Here is a 17,515-nt window from a genome sequence, read left to right as displayed (position 1 = left end):
GATTTATGGATTAAAAACATGCGTGTGTGACATAATTCAGTGGTTCTCAAAAGGGAGGCCCGGGGACCCCCAAGGGTCCAGGGGCCCCCAGACTTTAACCCTTTTTTATACTTCGGATATTCAAAATAATAATGAAATAATTTTAACATTTTAGTCAAGATCTTTGCAATTGGCCAAATGGCCACCCACCTTTCTTTGGGGGGGAGGCACAAATCTTATCTAATGGGGGTCCGCAGCCAAATACAGATGAATTCTGGGGTCCCTGACATGAAAATGTATGAGAACCACTGATATCATCCGACCACATTACGAACCTCTTCATTATATCCGTCTGCGTCTGCTCTGACCATGATGCGTCCTACGTTGGGGATGTCCACCTCTGACACCTCGTTCTCCGCTGGAAGTTGACGCCGCCTCCTTCTGACCGTGGCGCCCTCCTCTTCCTCCTCCCCCTGCTCTTCACCCTCCTGCTCCACTTCAGTCTCCCGTGGCTGCCCGGTCAACTCGGCCACCTCTGAGTCCTCCTCGGTACTGGCGTCCAGGACGCCAACCTCTCGCTCAGCCTCTTCCACCTCAACGTCCGCTGACGATGTGTGGCTGCCTGGCTCCGCTGTGTGGCTGGGCGACTGAGGTGCACCATGGAGAAGAAAACCAGTTAATCCAAGGGATTTCTAATAATCCACTAGCAGTGCAACAGATGACCTGAGGCCAATTCTACAAATGCTGTGTAAATCTCATACTTTCAAGATTTTTCAAAAATGTTCAAAAATAGCAGATGTACAAGCTCGTAGCTGTCTGCTATTTTTGAATAGCCAACGCAAAAATCTAGAATGACACAGATGCTTTCCCGGTTTTAATGAGTTAACCGAACTAATACTAATTATGGTATAGATTTATTTATAATAAATAATTTATAATTTAATCGATTATTTAAAAGAAAATCGATAATCTAATAAAATAACCGATAGAAATCGATCCCTTCTTTGGGCATGTCATTATAGGCAAACATTTTCAAAACAATTCAAAAACGTTCAAAAGTTATGAAAATACTAATAGGAAATATGGCTTAAGTTGTTAATCGATTTGTTCATATATATATATTTTTATAAATAATAAAAAACTGCTTCTCAATTATTCGATTAATCTGAAAAGTAATCAACAGAACAATCACTAACAAAATAATCAATGAGCAGTTTAGTCAGGAACAAGGCCTTCTGAATTGCCAGGGGGAGTGCTATAGCCACATTGGCCACTAGAGGTCATATGCAGACCATTTATAAACCAGAGTAGAACTCTCAAAGCTGCACACTTATTTTGATTACAGTTAAATCACTGAGATCTACATTATTTCCCACAGATAAATGAAAAACAAATACATGAAATTATGGATGACAAATCTACTTTATCTCTCTTTTCAATATTTAAGTGACTTCAACTTAATAGAGAATTTATTTTCGCACATTTTGTTTTAAAATACTGTATACCAAAACGGACAAATCTTGTCTCATACCTAAGACAAAATACTGTATATTTTGATTGAGAAAATCTAATATATTTGTTAAAAAAGCAATTTGTGATCATCTTTAGTGTGATCTTCTTCTTCTTCTTTCTGTTGCTTGGTTTGCAGCACAGTGGAACTGATCGAGTTGTTTCATTTTGTTTATAGTTAAAGCTTATCATTATACTGGTACATTAATTTTGTTTAAAGTTAAAGCTTATCATGATAGTGATACATTTGTTTTGTTTAAAGTTAAAGCTTATCATGATTGTGTTAAATTCATTGCCAGTGCAGTGTTGGATTCAACGTTGATGCTTCCATATTCTTCCACTCATCAAGAATATATGATCACTAATAAGATGATCACAATATGCTTGCATAGGGAGGAGCTTGCATGTCTATTCATCTATATAGGATGCAAGTCTAAGTAATAATATCTGGAAAGTATCTCCAAAATGATCGTTCTTTAGAAAAATACGTAATTGTTCCTGAATGTTTACAATGTTATGAGCATTCTTTGAATCTGTCTCGTTCTATTTTAGTAAGTACCCTAGCAGGCGGACCAGTGTGGAACATTCCAGTTGGCATGAGCACGATTAAGCTCTTTCTAGAACATACAGGGAGGGCAATGAAAACATGCTCTATTTTAAAGCATGGCCACTTCAGTCTTATCTGACCCCCCTGCCAAACTGATTGGGCCAGAGGTTCTCAAACCTTTCATGTCAAGGACCCCCAAAATTGATACAGTATGCGTTTGGCCGCGGACCCCTATCTGAAAGTTTGTGCCAGGGACCACCCCATACAACGTTTGTGTTGTTAAAATGTTTGAAAAATATTCAAAATGTTTACGATTTTTTCAAGATTTTGTGAAATTAGCAGATCTACAAGCTCACACAACACGTTGTGAGATCTGGTATTTTCAAATAGCCGGCGCCACTGTAGGGCTAAATCGTTTAAACTAATTTTGATGCTACACTATTTAACACATTTTGCTGGGGACCCTCTGGAACCCCCTGAAGGACCCCTGGGGGTCCCCGGACCCCACTTTGAGAACCACTGGATTAGTGACAGTGAGAAAATCAGCGTCATTGACCTATCATGATGGGGTTGAGGTAAAGCCCAGGGCTGTGTGGAGCAGTTTGGACCTTACTGAGGATCAACTAGGATTAATCACATTATTGGGATCTGACTGTCACCTTGTTTATACTTGGGTAAATGCAGCAAGCATACAATGCCCTTATAAAGTAAAGAAGACACAAGATAATAAAGAGCAAATGCTGCAGAATCACCCACATTTTATGGGTCTGTATTAAAGTGGTATATTTTTGGGGGGCATAGCATTTACAGTGTCATGCAGGAATAATGGGAATAAGTAAATATACATATTGCTATATGCCAAGGCTTTCATAATAACTACATTTTAAAACGCATTTATTTTGTATTACATCATACAGATTTGGACATTGTGCAATGCCGTCATACAGAGTCGTAATGATTAAATAAGTTACCAGTGTCCTATATCAGTGGTTCTTAACCTTTTCTGGATCAGGGCCCACTTGAAAATCTCGAAAGCATTCGCGACCCACCCTGTTAAGTGGTCAGATGAGTGGGTCGAGTGCAAAAAATCTTAGAGTTTTATAAAATGTTTTGGGGCCCACTAGCAATATCCTCACGGCCCAAACAGTGGGCCTCTGCCCACATGTTGGGAACCACTGTCCTATATCCGTGCCCTGCTCAGCCTCAATAGCTCCACCCTGTGGCGGGGGTTGATCTTATATGTCACTGTGCTGGAAGTGGTGAAATGGGAGCTGCATTCCACAATGTATGTGACCTAATTTGACGTTGACCCATTTCCTATGGACAGGGGGGTATGTGGGGTGGGGTGGGGTGGGGTGGTGTGGGGTGATAAGTGGTAGCCCACCTGGTGCTCTTCCTGCCCCTCCTCAGGAATGGGGGTGGTGGCAGCCGAGGTGGAATCTTGGCAGCGGCACAGCGTGGCTGTGACAGCTCCGCTGCTCTCGTCTGGCTCACAGCAAGGAACGTCCTCCTGTGTCTGTGAGGTGAAAGAGTCCGGGGTGTGGAAGCGCTCTGGGGGTTGTAGAGGAATGAGAGGGGCCATGAGTGAATCAGGTGATCGTACAACATCGAAGATGGTAAAACATTCAAAGATTGTCCAACCCAATATAATGAGGTTTCATAGATGTGGAACTGGGTTAGTCTATTTACCGAAATAGACCGTAAGTCTTTAAATCCTGTGTCCATAGAATACATTTCATCTCCACAGCCTTCTCTTAGTGCTTGTTATTGTTTGCTTTTTTTTCTAAACATGCATTAGAAAAGACTGCCGTTCTTTCAATCTGAAAGTGATAATGAGAGTAAACAGTGCTATTTTGTCTTCTGCCATTGATTGAGTGATGTGAGTTGATCAAAATGTAAAATGTAAAAGTTTAAGCAGTCTGTGCCACTGGACGTCTAAAACGTCCGTTGTAATAAGCCCTGTGCCACTGGACGTCTAAAACGTCCGTTGTAATAAGCCCTGTGCCACTGGACGTCTAAAACGTCAAAAAAAATTACATATATATATATTTTTTTTAATATTTTTTTTGGGGGGGGGGAAAATGTTCAGAACCCAAGATATGATGATTTGAAAATGTTCTGCTCCATTCACTTCTTGTTTAACTTCTTACTGAAAAAGGCTGTATCTCGGCTCCTAAGCACTTTTTTTTTACAATGAATTTTGGCTGTGGCACTGAATGGCACTTTTTTACAATGAATTTTGGCCAGTGGCACTGAATGAGTTAAAGGACCATACCAGTGTCAATACCTGTCAATATCTATTCACTGATCACTCATGTTATACATAAACATACTGTGCACCATTATCCTGTTAATATGCCAGAATATGGATGCTGGGGTTCAAGTGGTTGATGAAATCTCTCAACACAGACCTTCAGCCTCATCCCCGGGCTCCGGGGTCTCCAGTCCCTCATTTGATTCCGTCTCTGGAGTAGGTGTCTGATCCTCTTCTGCTGGGAGTTCTGGGAGCTCTGTTGACTCGGCACGTGTCTGCCGTGTCAGGGGCTGACTGGGCCTGAGGGCCTCTGGAGGGACCGAGGCTGCCACCGGAGCGTGCTCTCCTTGCTGGGACGCCTGCTGACAGAACTGCTCTTCCCACTCGCTGATCTCCTGCTGGAACCAACGGTTGTCTTCGTGGACGTAGCGTTTGAGGACAGGAGGCAGGGAGTCCATGCCATGCAGGACCTGGCCTGTCTCGTCATCTGTGTGCTCTGGATTCGGGGGGGACAGGCTATCAGTTAGAAGAGTAAAAACATTCCTCTGAACCTAAGCAATCCAAAATTAAACCCATTTTCAAGCCATGATTAGTCTTCACAACATAGTATTGGATAGTGTAAAATACACTGAACATTGTCACGATCACTGTCATTAGAATTCCCTTGAAGAATTCCTTCGAACATCTTTGCTTGCATATTTAAGGATTCTGCACACCGAACAAATTACAGTCTAGGCAAGCAAAACTTAAGGTGCCTTTTCATAGAGCTGTAAACATTATTTCATGGGCAGCAATTGCTGATTGAAAAATAATCTCTTGGTTTTGGATACAAATGTGACTAAAATATGCCCTGCTGCTGACAAATGAGCTGTAGCAGTGCACCAGTGTGAGGCTGACTCTATATTATTCTAAGAAAACTTTTCAGGAACATTAATGGCATGTGAAGAACAGCAAAAATACACAATGAGGTGTGGCATCCGTTATCAGAGTCACATGTTAATCCAAGGATACAGAAGAACCTGAGACCTTAAAGGAGTAGTTCACCCCAAAAAATACTAATTTTCAAACAATTACGCACCCATGAAGCCTTGAATTCATGGAGATGTTTTAGTTTTTATCGCATTCCTAAGCCAATAATTCAATGACAGGGTGGCTGCTCAATAAGAGACACAATTGGATGACACACATGAGCCTAGCCTACCTGCGATGAGGTTGGGCCGGCTGTCGTCGATGTACATGAGACAGTAGGCACTGGCGTTGGTCATGCCACCATAGGATTCCCGCATCAGTTCCTCCCAAGACGATTCACTGATGGAAATGTCATTGTACTTCATCCAGCGCTGGTTGGCGTGGTCATAGATATAGGCCCAGTAGTGGCCTGCAGATGCCTGTCCCTCGTGGACCAGCACCGCATGGAGCCTGTATGGCACCTAAGCAGCAACATTGTGGAGGAAAGGTGTCATTGTTATGGGTAAAATTGTTGTAGTTGATCCAAACAACAAGTGTTGTCCAGTGATGCCCCTCACCAGTTGCTAGAGATTGTATTGTAATGACATTTGTTTGTTATACATTTTTAACATATAGTATAATGTACAGTATGCATATACTGTGGTATTGTGGGAAGACAAATATGCCAAAGAGTTACACTGTCATTAAAAAAACATAGACCTAAGGCAACTGGCCTTCATCAGGGCATCAGAAAAGGGCATCTCCATTAGTTCACGGCCATTAATGTGCACATATTTCATATTGGTTGAAAGTGATAGTATATAGTAGTATGATATGATCAAATATTGTGTATCATATTTATCTGTTGCTTCTGTGCTCCGTGAGAAAGAAAAAGCAGAATTAGTAAATCCATTATTTAACAGCAAAAAAATGTACTTTTACCATATAAATGAATGCAAACAACAATTGCGTTACTTTGAGATAGTTTTTAAGTTAAAAGGAATCACTTTCCTCATTCACAGAAGCAACAGATGGAGCCAATTCACAATATTTGGGAATGCATTATGCCTCGGTAGCAAGGTTCAGCCAGTTCAACATTGCTTTAGTTTATAGCAAGTGACTGGACAGAATACAGACAAGCCTTTATAATATTATTAGACAAAAATAGACACGCATTCACGTAATTTAACATCTATAAAGATTGACAACTTCCAGTTCACCAGTCCTCCAATTAGAATGTAACAAGGTTTTGTTTCTGACAGAAAATGTTCCAGCTGTACATAGGGTCTGACTGAACTAGGCTTGCCTTGTCTCGTTTTGCGATTTTTCTGTAGATCTAACAAATTAATAAGCAACCCAATAACCCTCGACCTCACCAACAATCACTCAGAGAATGTCTTACTTAGGGTTTGCACTGGGAGCTCATCTACAAAAGTTCTCCTCTGTCTAACTTATCCAGACACAAGAGTGTTTCAAAAATCATGTTGACATGCATGTGCTTTAGGATACGTTCCAAAACTATGAACCCAATATCATAAACATCACTGTTAGCTAGTTCACAGGATGTAGAACAGAGGCTATAAGGAGTATTTCAGATGACAGACTGACGCTCTATTTCCATCTTCCATGTGACTGCTTTATTTATAAATAGCTTCTGTAAGTGTTGCTAAAGGTTAGTGAATCAAATGTCAAAACACAACAGTCACTGCAACATTAAGGCTGTGACACAGACTTATTTTTCAATTTATATTAGTGGACAAGCACATGCACAATTTATAATATGTACAGAACATACCATAAATCAGCAAAACAATGTAAATATTGGTATATATATTGGTAAGTATATATTCTACCAAGATTAATTCTCCAGTGTAACTAGAGTAATGTAAAACTATTACCAGCCTCTAAATACATAGCAAAAGAAAACGTTGCAAGAGCTAGTCACTTGAGTTGGTGACAGTGATTCAATAAGAGGCAAACATTCGTTGAACATTGAACATTCATTCGTGAGTGCACAGTGTGAGGCTAGGAGGCATGAGATTGATTTGCCATCTGCCGTAACGTTTTAGGTGAGTATCAGGCATGGAGCTTACCTGACAGAGGCTGTTATCTGTGTACATGCCTTCCAGCGTTTGGCTGACCCTGTCAATGCTGGCCTTCAGTTCTGAAGCACAGAGAGAGACAAACACCCATCATTACTGTGCACCTGGGGTTTGGTTCAAACACAGATAGAAAGACACACGCTTAAGTGTATAGCAAGAAAGTCCTTAATTAATTTATAGCCGCCAAGATGTAAGTGTCCACTTCCCTGGGCAGTGGCAAATTTTTTGTTATAGTGTTGTTATTGTTTTCTTCACCAGTCACTTGTACAATATGGCAAAATACAACTTCATAATTAATGTGTTATAGTTGTGGCCTAGTGGAGTTCATCCAGTCATTATGCAGCACTGCCATTCCCATGACAGTAACCTCCAATATAATGATTATTGGCTAAGTATAGAGCTATATCTGGACTATTCTTAACCACTTCAACCCTCAGTCTAGACTTAGTCAACTGGACCTGTGTTGGCTTCTTTTCCTGTACACCAAATCTCTTCGGCAAAAATAGCCGAGGCACAAGCAAAGATCGGCTATTTTTGGCCAATGTTGACCCCACAATATGGATGCTGGGGTTCAAGTGGTCAATAATAAACCATATTCGTGGCGTTAATGTCTGGAATAGCACACCGTTTATGTTGTTTTCCACTTCAGTCCTCCAACGCTGCAAGCAGCTCTTAACAAAATGTAGTTCTTCTTCGCTGACACTGTGAGGGGCTGGGTGAGGTGGGTAGTCCTTGGGGTGTCTGCACTGGGTGAAAGGCTTGTAGATGGGCGTCCTCTGGCAACTGGAGACCAAGCCCTCCACTTCACCGGTGTCTCCTGGTTGAGAATGACTGACAGGGACAATACAAGAGGACATCAGAAATATCTGTTTGTTGGTTTCCACCGGGGAACTAAATTATTATTAACTCAGCCGCATAATACAAAATTTCATTTTATCCTTAATTCAGCTGACTTTTTACTCTCTACACCAAATCTCTTTGCCGAATGTTTGCTGAATGTTCGCCTATTATGACATTCCCAGGACAGGGATGCTAGGGTTCATGTAGTTAAAGGGGAATTTTGGACTAAAGTTTTCTTACCTTTTCTATGACGTTATGATATCTTAGGATGAATGGTACAGTAGAAAAATGTCATAACTCCACCCCTGAGCCGCCACAGCTTAAAAGGTGCGCGGATAGGCCTTAGGTTAGATCACATATTTTAATAGTAATAATTTTTTTTTTTTGTGAGATCTGACGTTCATAGTGACAGAACATTATGCAACCAAAAAAAAAAAAAAAAAAAAAACAGAAGTCTCGCTAGACGAGATTGAAATCTCGAGATTTCAATCTCGTCTAGCGAGACTTCTGTTTTTTTATTTTTTATTTTTTTTGGGGACAGTGTTCTGTGGTTCAGGGGTGGAGTTATGAAAATGTTCTACTGTACCATTCATCCTAAGATATCATAACGTCATAGAAAAGGTAAGAAAACTTTAGTCCAAAATTCTCCTTTAAGGTTGGATCATCTTGCACAGCAGTAAGTAAGCATGCATTTACACACAGATGCCTCCCCCGTTTTCTACGCTCAGTATAACTCAGTGGTTCTCAAAGCGGGGTCCAGCGAACCCTCAGGGTTCCTTGCGGGGGTTCCAAAGGGACCCTTACAGGCCTGTACCTCTGAGAGTGTACGAATGGAACCAAATGGACCCCTCAATCACTCTCAGAGTCATGGGGGTCCTTGAAATTCAAAGTTTGAGAACCACTGAAACTCAAAGACTTGCGACAGACATTATGTAGTAGAAAAATATATATGTACAACAGGGGGTCCTACCTGGTGTCTTCAGAGAGGAGGTCTGTGGGGGTCTGACTGGAGGGTGTTGGTGAAGAGGCAGCGGCTCGCAGGTCCTCGGCTGGGGATGCACTGGTGGGCTTGGTGGTGGCGAACTCCAGAACATACTGCAACATGTCAGCCAAGGGATACTTTGTAGGTCCCGAGCCATAGTTTTTGTAGCTATGAATGAACATAGATGGGGTTAGGATAACTGGGTCACTAATTAGGATACATACCATACAAGCATGCTTGCTATAATGCATTATAGAGAAAGTCAGATTATCTGTAATTAAAGCTGGTTTCAGAATAATGGGCCTGGGGTTCCCAAACTTTTCCATGTCAAGGACACCCAAATAGCCTATTGCAAAATGGCTTAAAATAAATACATGAATACATATAGAGAGAGAATTGAATATTTTTTATTAACATGTACTGTAACATTGTCATTTCTATTTTTACAAAATAGAAATGCAAACTGAATTGCAAAACACGGTCGTCCAGTAAATTTGCATTAAATTAAGGATGAATATAGACAGAGGGGATCTTCTTCAATGGAGAGCAGTGTATCTCCTAAAACAGATCTTGTCCACAGCAATACTGCAAATAAACATTGGCCAGGCCCGTTGTTCTCGCATTTCAAACTGCCTCAGCAGTCAACTCACCACTCAAGTTTCTGTTGAAGCATAGCAAGCTGGTCCTTCAGTCTCTTCACGTCACCTCTCCTCCCATGGGTCTGCTCAATGTTCTTGTGAAGGTATCTGTACACAAGAATGGCCATTTAAAAAATTAAATGTGCGCAGTAGCAGCATCTTTAGTTAATCTTTGGCCTGTTTAGAGTGTCTGTATTTGTGGATGACGTTTTAAACTTCATAGTTCTCATATCAGTACCACTTGTTTCATACATCGATCACTTTCAAAATGTGTTTTGTTACAGATACAGGCACGCACGCATCCGCACGCATCCACACACACACACAATTGTGATTCTACATGCACAGACTCTCTCAGAAGAGGAGTGAAAAGTGAAAGTCTTACCGATCCATGTAGACGATTTGTGGGAACTCCAGTTTCTTGTGGATCTTCTCAGGGCGTCCAAGCTGGGCATTGAACTCAAATCTTGACAGCTCAAAGGTCAGGACTGGTGGTAATTTTGAGAACCATCTCTGCAATCGCCCCCAAAAAAAATATTTGTTAGTAAGAACAAATAAGTCACTCTATTTGTGTTGAATTTGTAAATTAAATAATAATAATTATTATCACCTCATGACTTGGTAAAGAGGTTTGATCCGAATGTAGGGACTCGATATCCTTCTCTACCATGGCCCCCTCCAGACATTCATCCAGGTTATTGAAACCATTGACTTGAAGAGGATATTGGCCAAACTGCTCAATGTTGGATAATGTCTTACCTATACACAATAAGAATATAGTTGGAGTGAATTACAGGTAGACAATACAGTGGCACTACAACAACAACAACAACAACAACAACAACAACAACAACAACAACAAAACCAAAATTTGTATTCATACCCTCATGTCTTCTCTCTGTCACAAAGGTACCATAGAAAAGCTGGACCATGGGGTTTTCCAGTTTGTCCTCTGGATTTCTGAAAGTAAAACAATATAATAATGTCCACAATGGTTAATTCAATACATTGACTAAGGCAATTACCATAGTCAGTCTAATTAGTAACAAGTCAGAGTAAAGGCCATACTGTATGTCTCATGTGTAAGCAAAACATGTCCAATAAACACTTTAATTAAGTTTTTCTTCTTCTTTTTTAATGTGTCAATTTACCTGACATGGCAGCATGGTGTGCTGTGCTTTCAGTTTACTATCACTTACATTAATGCAAACAATAAAGAAAACCGAATAATTGAGATGAAATGTTTCTCACTTGATACTGAGACTTCCTTGTATCGCACTCAACTCTCAGTGGAACCCATTTATAAAATAACACTATGGAAACGGGGTGCCTGGGTAATTCACTTTACTTTGAACTATGTAAATGCTTAAAATAAAACATTTATTTAAATGATGTACATAATGCTACATTATATAATGTATTTGAGGATAGCCATGCATACCAGTATCTGTACTGAAATGATTAATTCTGGGAGCTGTTTAAGCATGATTATGCTTGTGATGCCAGGAACTCTCAAACATACTGCAAACATGGAATGCCACTGTCGAAGTACAACTCACCTGCTTATTAGAACATCATATAGGTCTAGGTATATAATGTGCATATGTATCTTTCTCTTTATCTCATGACTGTATGCACAGCATACAGTCTGTTCGTGTACTGGCTTGTCTAGCTTAGGTCTATCAGTCATGAATCATGATGCAAATCTTCCAGCCACGTGTACTTGACCTCAGCAATTGTATTTCTCTATACATTTCAGAAATGCAGTGTGACACTGCCTTGTGTCATGTTGTTCTCTAGCTAACAGAGAAGTAACTAAACTGCGGGACCAGTCACCACCCTTAATAGAGGAAAGCTCTTAGGACCATAACAGAGGACCGTAACATACGTACTTTCCATTGGCAGACAACTGAAAGGCATCCTCCAACCAGTCCAGAAGTTTGTGCGTAAACTCGCTGACATCCTAGAATCAACAGGAGAGAAAAGATGCATTATATTGGGGGGTGGCGGCTCATGCATTTGTGGTGTTTGTGAGTTCCCAAACTATCCAGCTCAAGACCAAAAAGACACATTTGGTGTAAGACCACTAGAGGGCAGTAGTTGAATTTGAAAAACTGAATAATAACAATAATAATGTATCATTGAAGATATTTGTAACTGGGAGTATATCTTTGTTATTGTATATAGTGTAATTGATATACATATGAAATTGAAATTATTATTATTTTTTTTTTATTAATATTTACAACATAATATGGTATAGAATTTAATTTGTTATTTATTTTTATTGAAGAATATCATTAATCTGGTGAGTATTGAAGCCATTGCTTCAATTCACCCTGTCCTGTCGTGCCGATAATGGACGGACAATTGTCATATTGTCATACTGAGTATGACATTGGTTAATTTTAACATTTCAAATGTATGCACCACTTTAACCAAGTTATCTCTGAAGTCTGTCTACATACAGTAAGGGTCCATGTAATTGTGTACACGTGTCTGACGTACCTGCTGGGCCTCGTTGGTCCTGAAGGCATCTCGCAGTAACTCCACAGCAGCAGATGGATCCACAAACTTGCGTGTGGAAGCCATCATGAGAGAAAACAGACAACGCAGCTCCTGCATGAAAGCGATGTTCCTTTTGTCCTGTGAAGACAAACGCACACTTGTAACACATTTGTAACTGACTAAAATTAGACAAATCATGGAAATGTGTGTGACATAAAACATTTTTAATTTTGTGGTTGTTTGAGTGCCGAGTTGAATCACACGCAACATTTCTACTTTTCATCAGAATTACTGATGACACATAGAGTATGCTAACACTTTACAATAAGGGAGAAACATTAAACCAAGGGCAGAGAGAGAGGAGAGAGACGTGAGACGTCTTGTCTCACGTCGGATCGGGGTCGGATTCTAACCGACCCCTGGTCCTTGTGCTCACAAAGAAACATACAGATGCAAACTGTGCACTAACCGGCTGAGCCACTATGCACCCCCAGCTATTATCTAATGCTTAATTAACAGCCCATTGATGATTACTTAATTATTTTCATAGTATCATACATTATCTAATGTATTCATTGTTCATTAATGGTTCATTAACCCTTTAAGACCGGGAACACGTCTGTGTCATTTTAGATTACTTTGGCTATTCAAAAATAGCAGATATACAAGCTCATAGCGCGGCACCCGGTGCCACGCTACGAGCTTGTAGATCTGCTATTATAATTTTTTATCTTGAAAATGTTTGCAAATCTTTGAATATATATATTTTTTAAAGCCAACATTTTTAACTCAAATCCTTGCTTCTGGGAGTCCCTGGAACTAACCATTTTGAGATGGGGGTCCACGGCCAAATACATTTTGGGGGTCCTTGACATGAAAAAGTTTGAGAACCACTGATATAGCAACATACGTTCTTTCAAAAAACTTAGGACATTTGTAGAATCGGTCAAATTGCACAAATGTTCACGATTTAAAAAAAAATAGCAGATCTACAAGCTCGCTACGAGCTTGTAGCTATTTTTGAATAGCCAAAAAGAAACTTCAAATGACACAGATGCGTTCCCGGTCTTAAGGGATTAATGGTAATGTTGGTATAGTATACTGTACTCACTGCTTGGCTCTTGCACTTCTCCAACAGCTGCTCTGTCAGACTGTAGCTGAGAACCAGCCTCCTGAAGACAGGCAGATGGAACAGTGACTGCCAACAATACAAGGAAAAAAAGGGATATTATTCTAATGCAATCATTTACATCCTTTCGAACTTGAGAATTGTACTTGTATTCATTCCACAAATAAGTATGTTTAATTGCCCTGAACAAAATGTCTTGTTTTTTCCCCCCTGAGGATAAACAAACTTAGATTTTCAATATCATAATGTCAAACTAAATACCAGCATTATATAATTGTATAATTGTAATTGTATAATTAACATTTGTTGGTCAACTTCTTCAACCTCTCCAATGAATCATCACCTTACCGTGGTGGAGAGGTTTGTGTGCCCCAATGAACCTGGGAGCTGTGTTGTCGGGAGCCTAGTGCTCCTGGTAGGGTCTCCCATGGCAAAGTGGTCTCGGGGGAGGGGCCAGACTAAGAATGGTTCACCAAACACTTCATGGACAATTCAAGACGAAGTGATGCGACCCGGCCCGGAGGAAGCCCGGGGCCCCCCTCTGGAGCCAGGCCCGGAGGAAGGGCTCGTCAGCGAGCGCCTGGTGGCCGGGCTAACCACGGAGCCCGGCCGGGCACAGCCCGAAGAAGGAACGTGGGCAGATCTTCGCCGCCACGTGGGCCCACCACCCGCGATCGGAACCAGTGGGGTCGGGTGCACTGTCAGATGGGTGGCAGTGACAGCAGAGGTTCCAGACGGACCAATCAGGGGCAGCAGAGGCTGACTTTTGGGACGTGGAACGTAACTACGCTGGTGGGGAAGGAGCCTGAGCTGGTGCGGGAGGCAGAGCGCTACCGGTTAGACCTGGTGGGGCTTGCCTCCACACATAGCAAGGACTCTGGAACCAAACTCCTGGACAAGGGGTGGACCTTGTTTTATTCTGGAGTTGCTCAGGGTGTGAGGTCTCAGGCGGGTGTGGGGATACTCACAAGCCCCCGGTTGAGTGCCATCACGTTGGGGTTCACCCCGGTGGACAAGAGAGTCGCCTCCCTCCGCCTAAGGGTTGATGGGGGGAAAACTCTGACTGTTGTCTGTGCGTACGCGCCAAACAAGAGTTCAGAGTATTCGGCCTTTTTGGATACCCTGCATGGGGTCCTGCATGGGGCTCCGGTGGGGGATTCCATAGTCTTGCTGGGGGACTTCAACGCACACGTGGGCAATGACGGGGATACTTGGACTGGCGTGATTGGGAGGAACGGTCTCCCTGATCTGAACCTGAGTGGTGGTTTGTTATTGGATTTCTGTGCTAGTCATGGACTGACAATAACAAACACCATGTTCAAACATAAGGATGCTCATAAGTGTACTTGGTACCAGAGTACCCTAGGCCAAAGATCAATGATCGATTTTGTAATCGTATCAGCTGATCTGAGGCCGCATGTTCTGGACACTCGGGTGAAGAGAGGGGCGGAACTGTCAACTGATCACCATCTGGTGGTGAGTTGGTTCAGATGGCGGGGGAAGCCTCTGGACAGACCTGGCAAACCCAAGCGTGTAGTGCGGGTGAACTGGGAACGTTTGGAGGAGACCTCTGTTCGGAAGGAATTTAACTCCCACCTCCGGCGGGACTTCTCTGGCATCCCTGTGGAGGTTGGGGGCATTGAACAGGAATGGGCAATGTTCAAAGCCTCTATTGCTAAAGCTGCGGCTGTGAGCTGTGGTCAGAAGGTCTTAGGTGCCTCAAGGGGCGGTAACCCTCGAACACCCTGGTGGACAGCGGTGGTCAGGGAAGCCGTCCGACTGAAGAAGGAGGCCTATCGGGGTATGATATCCCAGGGGACTCCAGAGGCAGTTGCAAGGTACCGACAGGCCCGAAGGGCGGCAGCCACAGCTGTGACGGAGGCTAAGCAGCGGGTGTGGGAGGAGTTCGGGGAATCCATGGAGAAGGACTTTCGGGCGGCACCAAAGTTGTTCTGGACGACCATACGGCACCTCAGGAGGGGAAAGCGGGGAACCATCCAAGCTGTATACAGCAAGGATGGGGCTCTGCTGACTTCAAGTGAGGAAGTCGTAGGGAGGTGGAAGGAACACTTTGAGGAACTCCTAAACCCAATGACATCAGACCCACCCTCCCTGACAGGAGCAGAGCCTGAGGATGATGGGGGATCGGCGTCAATCTCCCGGAAGGAAGTCACTGAGGTAGTTAAACAACTCCACAGTGGCAAAGCTCCGGGGGTTGATGAGATTCGTCCAGAAATGCTGAAGGCTCTGGGTGTTGAGGGGCTGTCTTGGTTGATACGTCTTTGCAACATCGCGTGGAAGTCTGGGACAGTACCGAGGGAGTGGCAGACTGGGGTGGTGGTCCCACTTTTCAAAAAGGGGGACCAGAGGTTGTGTGCCAATTACAGAGGTATCACATTACTCAGCCTCCCTGGGAAAGTTTATGCCAAGGTACTGGAAAGGAGGGTCCGGCCGATAGTCGAACCTCAGATTCAAGAGGAGCAATGTGGTTTCCGTCCTGGTCGTGGAACAACTGACCAACTCTTTACTCTGGCAGGGATCCTGGAGAGGGCCTGGGAGTATGCATATCCGGTCTACATGTGTTTTGTGGATTTGGAGAAGGCATATGACCGGGTCCCCCGGGAGTTTCTGTGGGAGGTGCTGCGGGAATATGGGGTGAGGGGGACCTTGTTGAGGGCCATCCAATCTCTGTACGCCCAAAGCGAGAGCTGTGTCCGTGTGCTCGGCAGTAAGTCGGATTATTTTCCAGTGGGGGTTGGTCTCAGACAGGGCTGCGCCTTGTCACCTATCCTGTTTGTGATTTTCATGGACAGGATCTCGAGGCGAAGTCGTGGCGGAGAGGGTATACGGTTCGGTGAGCTAAGGGTTGCGTCACTGCTTTTTGCGGATGATGTGGTCCTGATGGCACCATCGGTCCGGGACCTTCAGCTCTCACTGGATCGGTTCGCAGTCGAGTGTGCGTCGGCTGGGATGAAAATCAGCATCTCCAAATCTGAGGCCATGGTTCTCAGCAGGAAACCGGTGGATTGTGCAGTCCGGGTAGGGAATGAGGCTTTGCCCCAGGTGAAGGAGTTTAAGTATCTCGGGGTCTTGTTCACGAGTGAGGGGAGGACGGAGCAGGAGATCAGCCGGAGAATCGGAGCAGCAGGAGCGGTATTGCAGTCGCTGTACCGCACTGTGGTGACGAAAAGAGAGCTGAGCCAGAAGGCAAAGCTCTCGGTCTTCCGAGCAATCTTCGTTCCTACTCTCACCTATGGTCATGAAGTGTGGGTCATGACCGAAAGAATAAGGTCGCGGGTACAAGCGGCCGAAATGAGTTTTCTCAGACGGGTGGCTGGCATCTCCCTTAGAGATAGGGTGAGAAGTTCGGTCACCCGGGAGAGACTCGGAGTAGAGTCGCTGCTCCTTCGCTTGGAAAGGAGCCAGCTTAGGTGGTTCGGGCATCTAGTACGGATGCCTCCCGAGCGTCTCCCTAGGGAGGTCCTCGCTGCACGTCCCACTGGGAGGAGACCCCGGGGCAGACCAAGGACCAGATGGGCGGATTACATCTCCACACTGGCCTGGGAACGCCTCGGGATCCCCCAGGAGGAAGTTGCTAATGTTGCTCAGGAGAGGAAGGTCTGGAGCTCTCTGCTGGAACTGTTGCCCCCGCGACCCGACTCCGGATAAGCGGTTGAAGATGGATGGATGGATGGTCAACTTCTTGGTTATTTCTCAGTACACTGTAAAGAAGTATGAGCAACATTCTATGCATGAAATGTGCAATAATAATAATAACAAGTTCATATTTTACACATGCCATCCTCTCATGGCAATGTAAATGAATCAACGTCGGCTTCAATAAAAGCCATTTCATTCAATTAGTCTTCTATGTCATACAGTATGGCGCACAGTGGTGCTTCTAAGCACTTATGAAAACCTCACTGTATCGTCTTTCCCATTGTCCTAGGAAATTACATTACAGCTTATCTAAATCTTACTGTAATTTATACCACAAAAGATAAGCGTGGAAATATGAGTGGACATCAGGGGTTATGTGGTCACTTAATCCGATGATGACTCTTTTCTGGTAAAAGTGT

The 17,515-nt window shown here is 43.3% G+C and overlaps 1 protein-coding gene across 1 annotated transcript in view; it reads right to left on the bottom strand.

Moving 5' to 3' along the window:
* Positions 1–17,515, bottom strand: part of usp28 (ubiquitin specific peptidase 28) — a 31,574-nt gene that overhangs the window by 5,509 nt on the left and 8,550 nt on the right. Inside the window, exons 6-19 of the mRNA XM_080434664.1 lie at positions 13,419–13,505; positions 12,308–12,445; positions 11,692–11,762; positions 10,683–10,759; positions 10,410–10,558; positions 10,185–10,312; positions 9,812–9,907; positions 9,150–9,329; positions 7,965–8,170; positions 7,331–7,401; positions 5,491–5,719; positions 4,447–4,785; positions 3,420–3,586; positions 315–626 (exon numbers count right to left, since the gene is read on the bottom strand). Of these exons, the coding sequence (XP_080290790.1) occupies positions 315–626; positions 3,420–3,586; positions 4,447–4,785; positions 5,491–5,719; positions 7,331–7,401; positions 7,965–8,170; positions 9,150–9,329; positions 9,812–9,907; positions 10,185–10,312; positions 10,410–10,558; positions 10,683–10,759; positions 11,692–11,762; positions 12,308–12,445; positions 13,419–13,505 (2,250 nt within the window). The remainder of the gene's footprint in view (positions 1–314; positions 627–3,419; positions 3,587–4,446; positions 4,786–5,490; positions 5,720–7,330; positions 7,402–7,964; positions 8,171–9,149; positions 9,330–9,811; positions 9,908–10,184; positions 10,313–10,409; positions 10,559–10,682; positions 10,760–11,691; positions 11,763–12,307; positions 12,446–13,418; positions 13,506–17,515) is intronic.

The sequence above is a fragment of the Gymnoscopelus braueri genome (genome assembly GCF_963280865.1).
Source record: "Gymnoscopelus braueri genome assembly, chromosome: 8".
Classification (NCBI taxonomy): Eukaryota; Metazoa; Chordata; class Actinopteri; order Myctophiformes; family Myctophidae; genus Gymnoscopelus; species Gymnoscopelus braueri.
The sequence above is the reverse complement of the archived record's forward strand: the minus strand, read 5'-3'. Positions and strand labels throughout refer to the sequence as shown.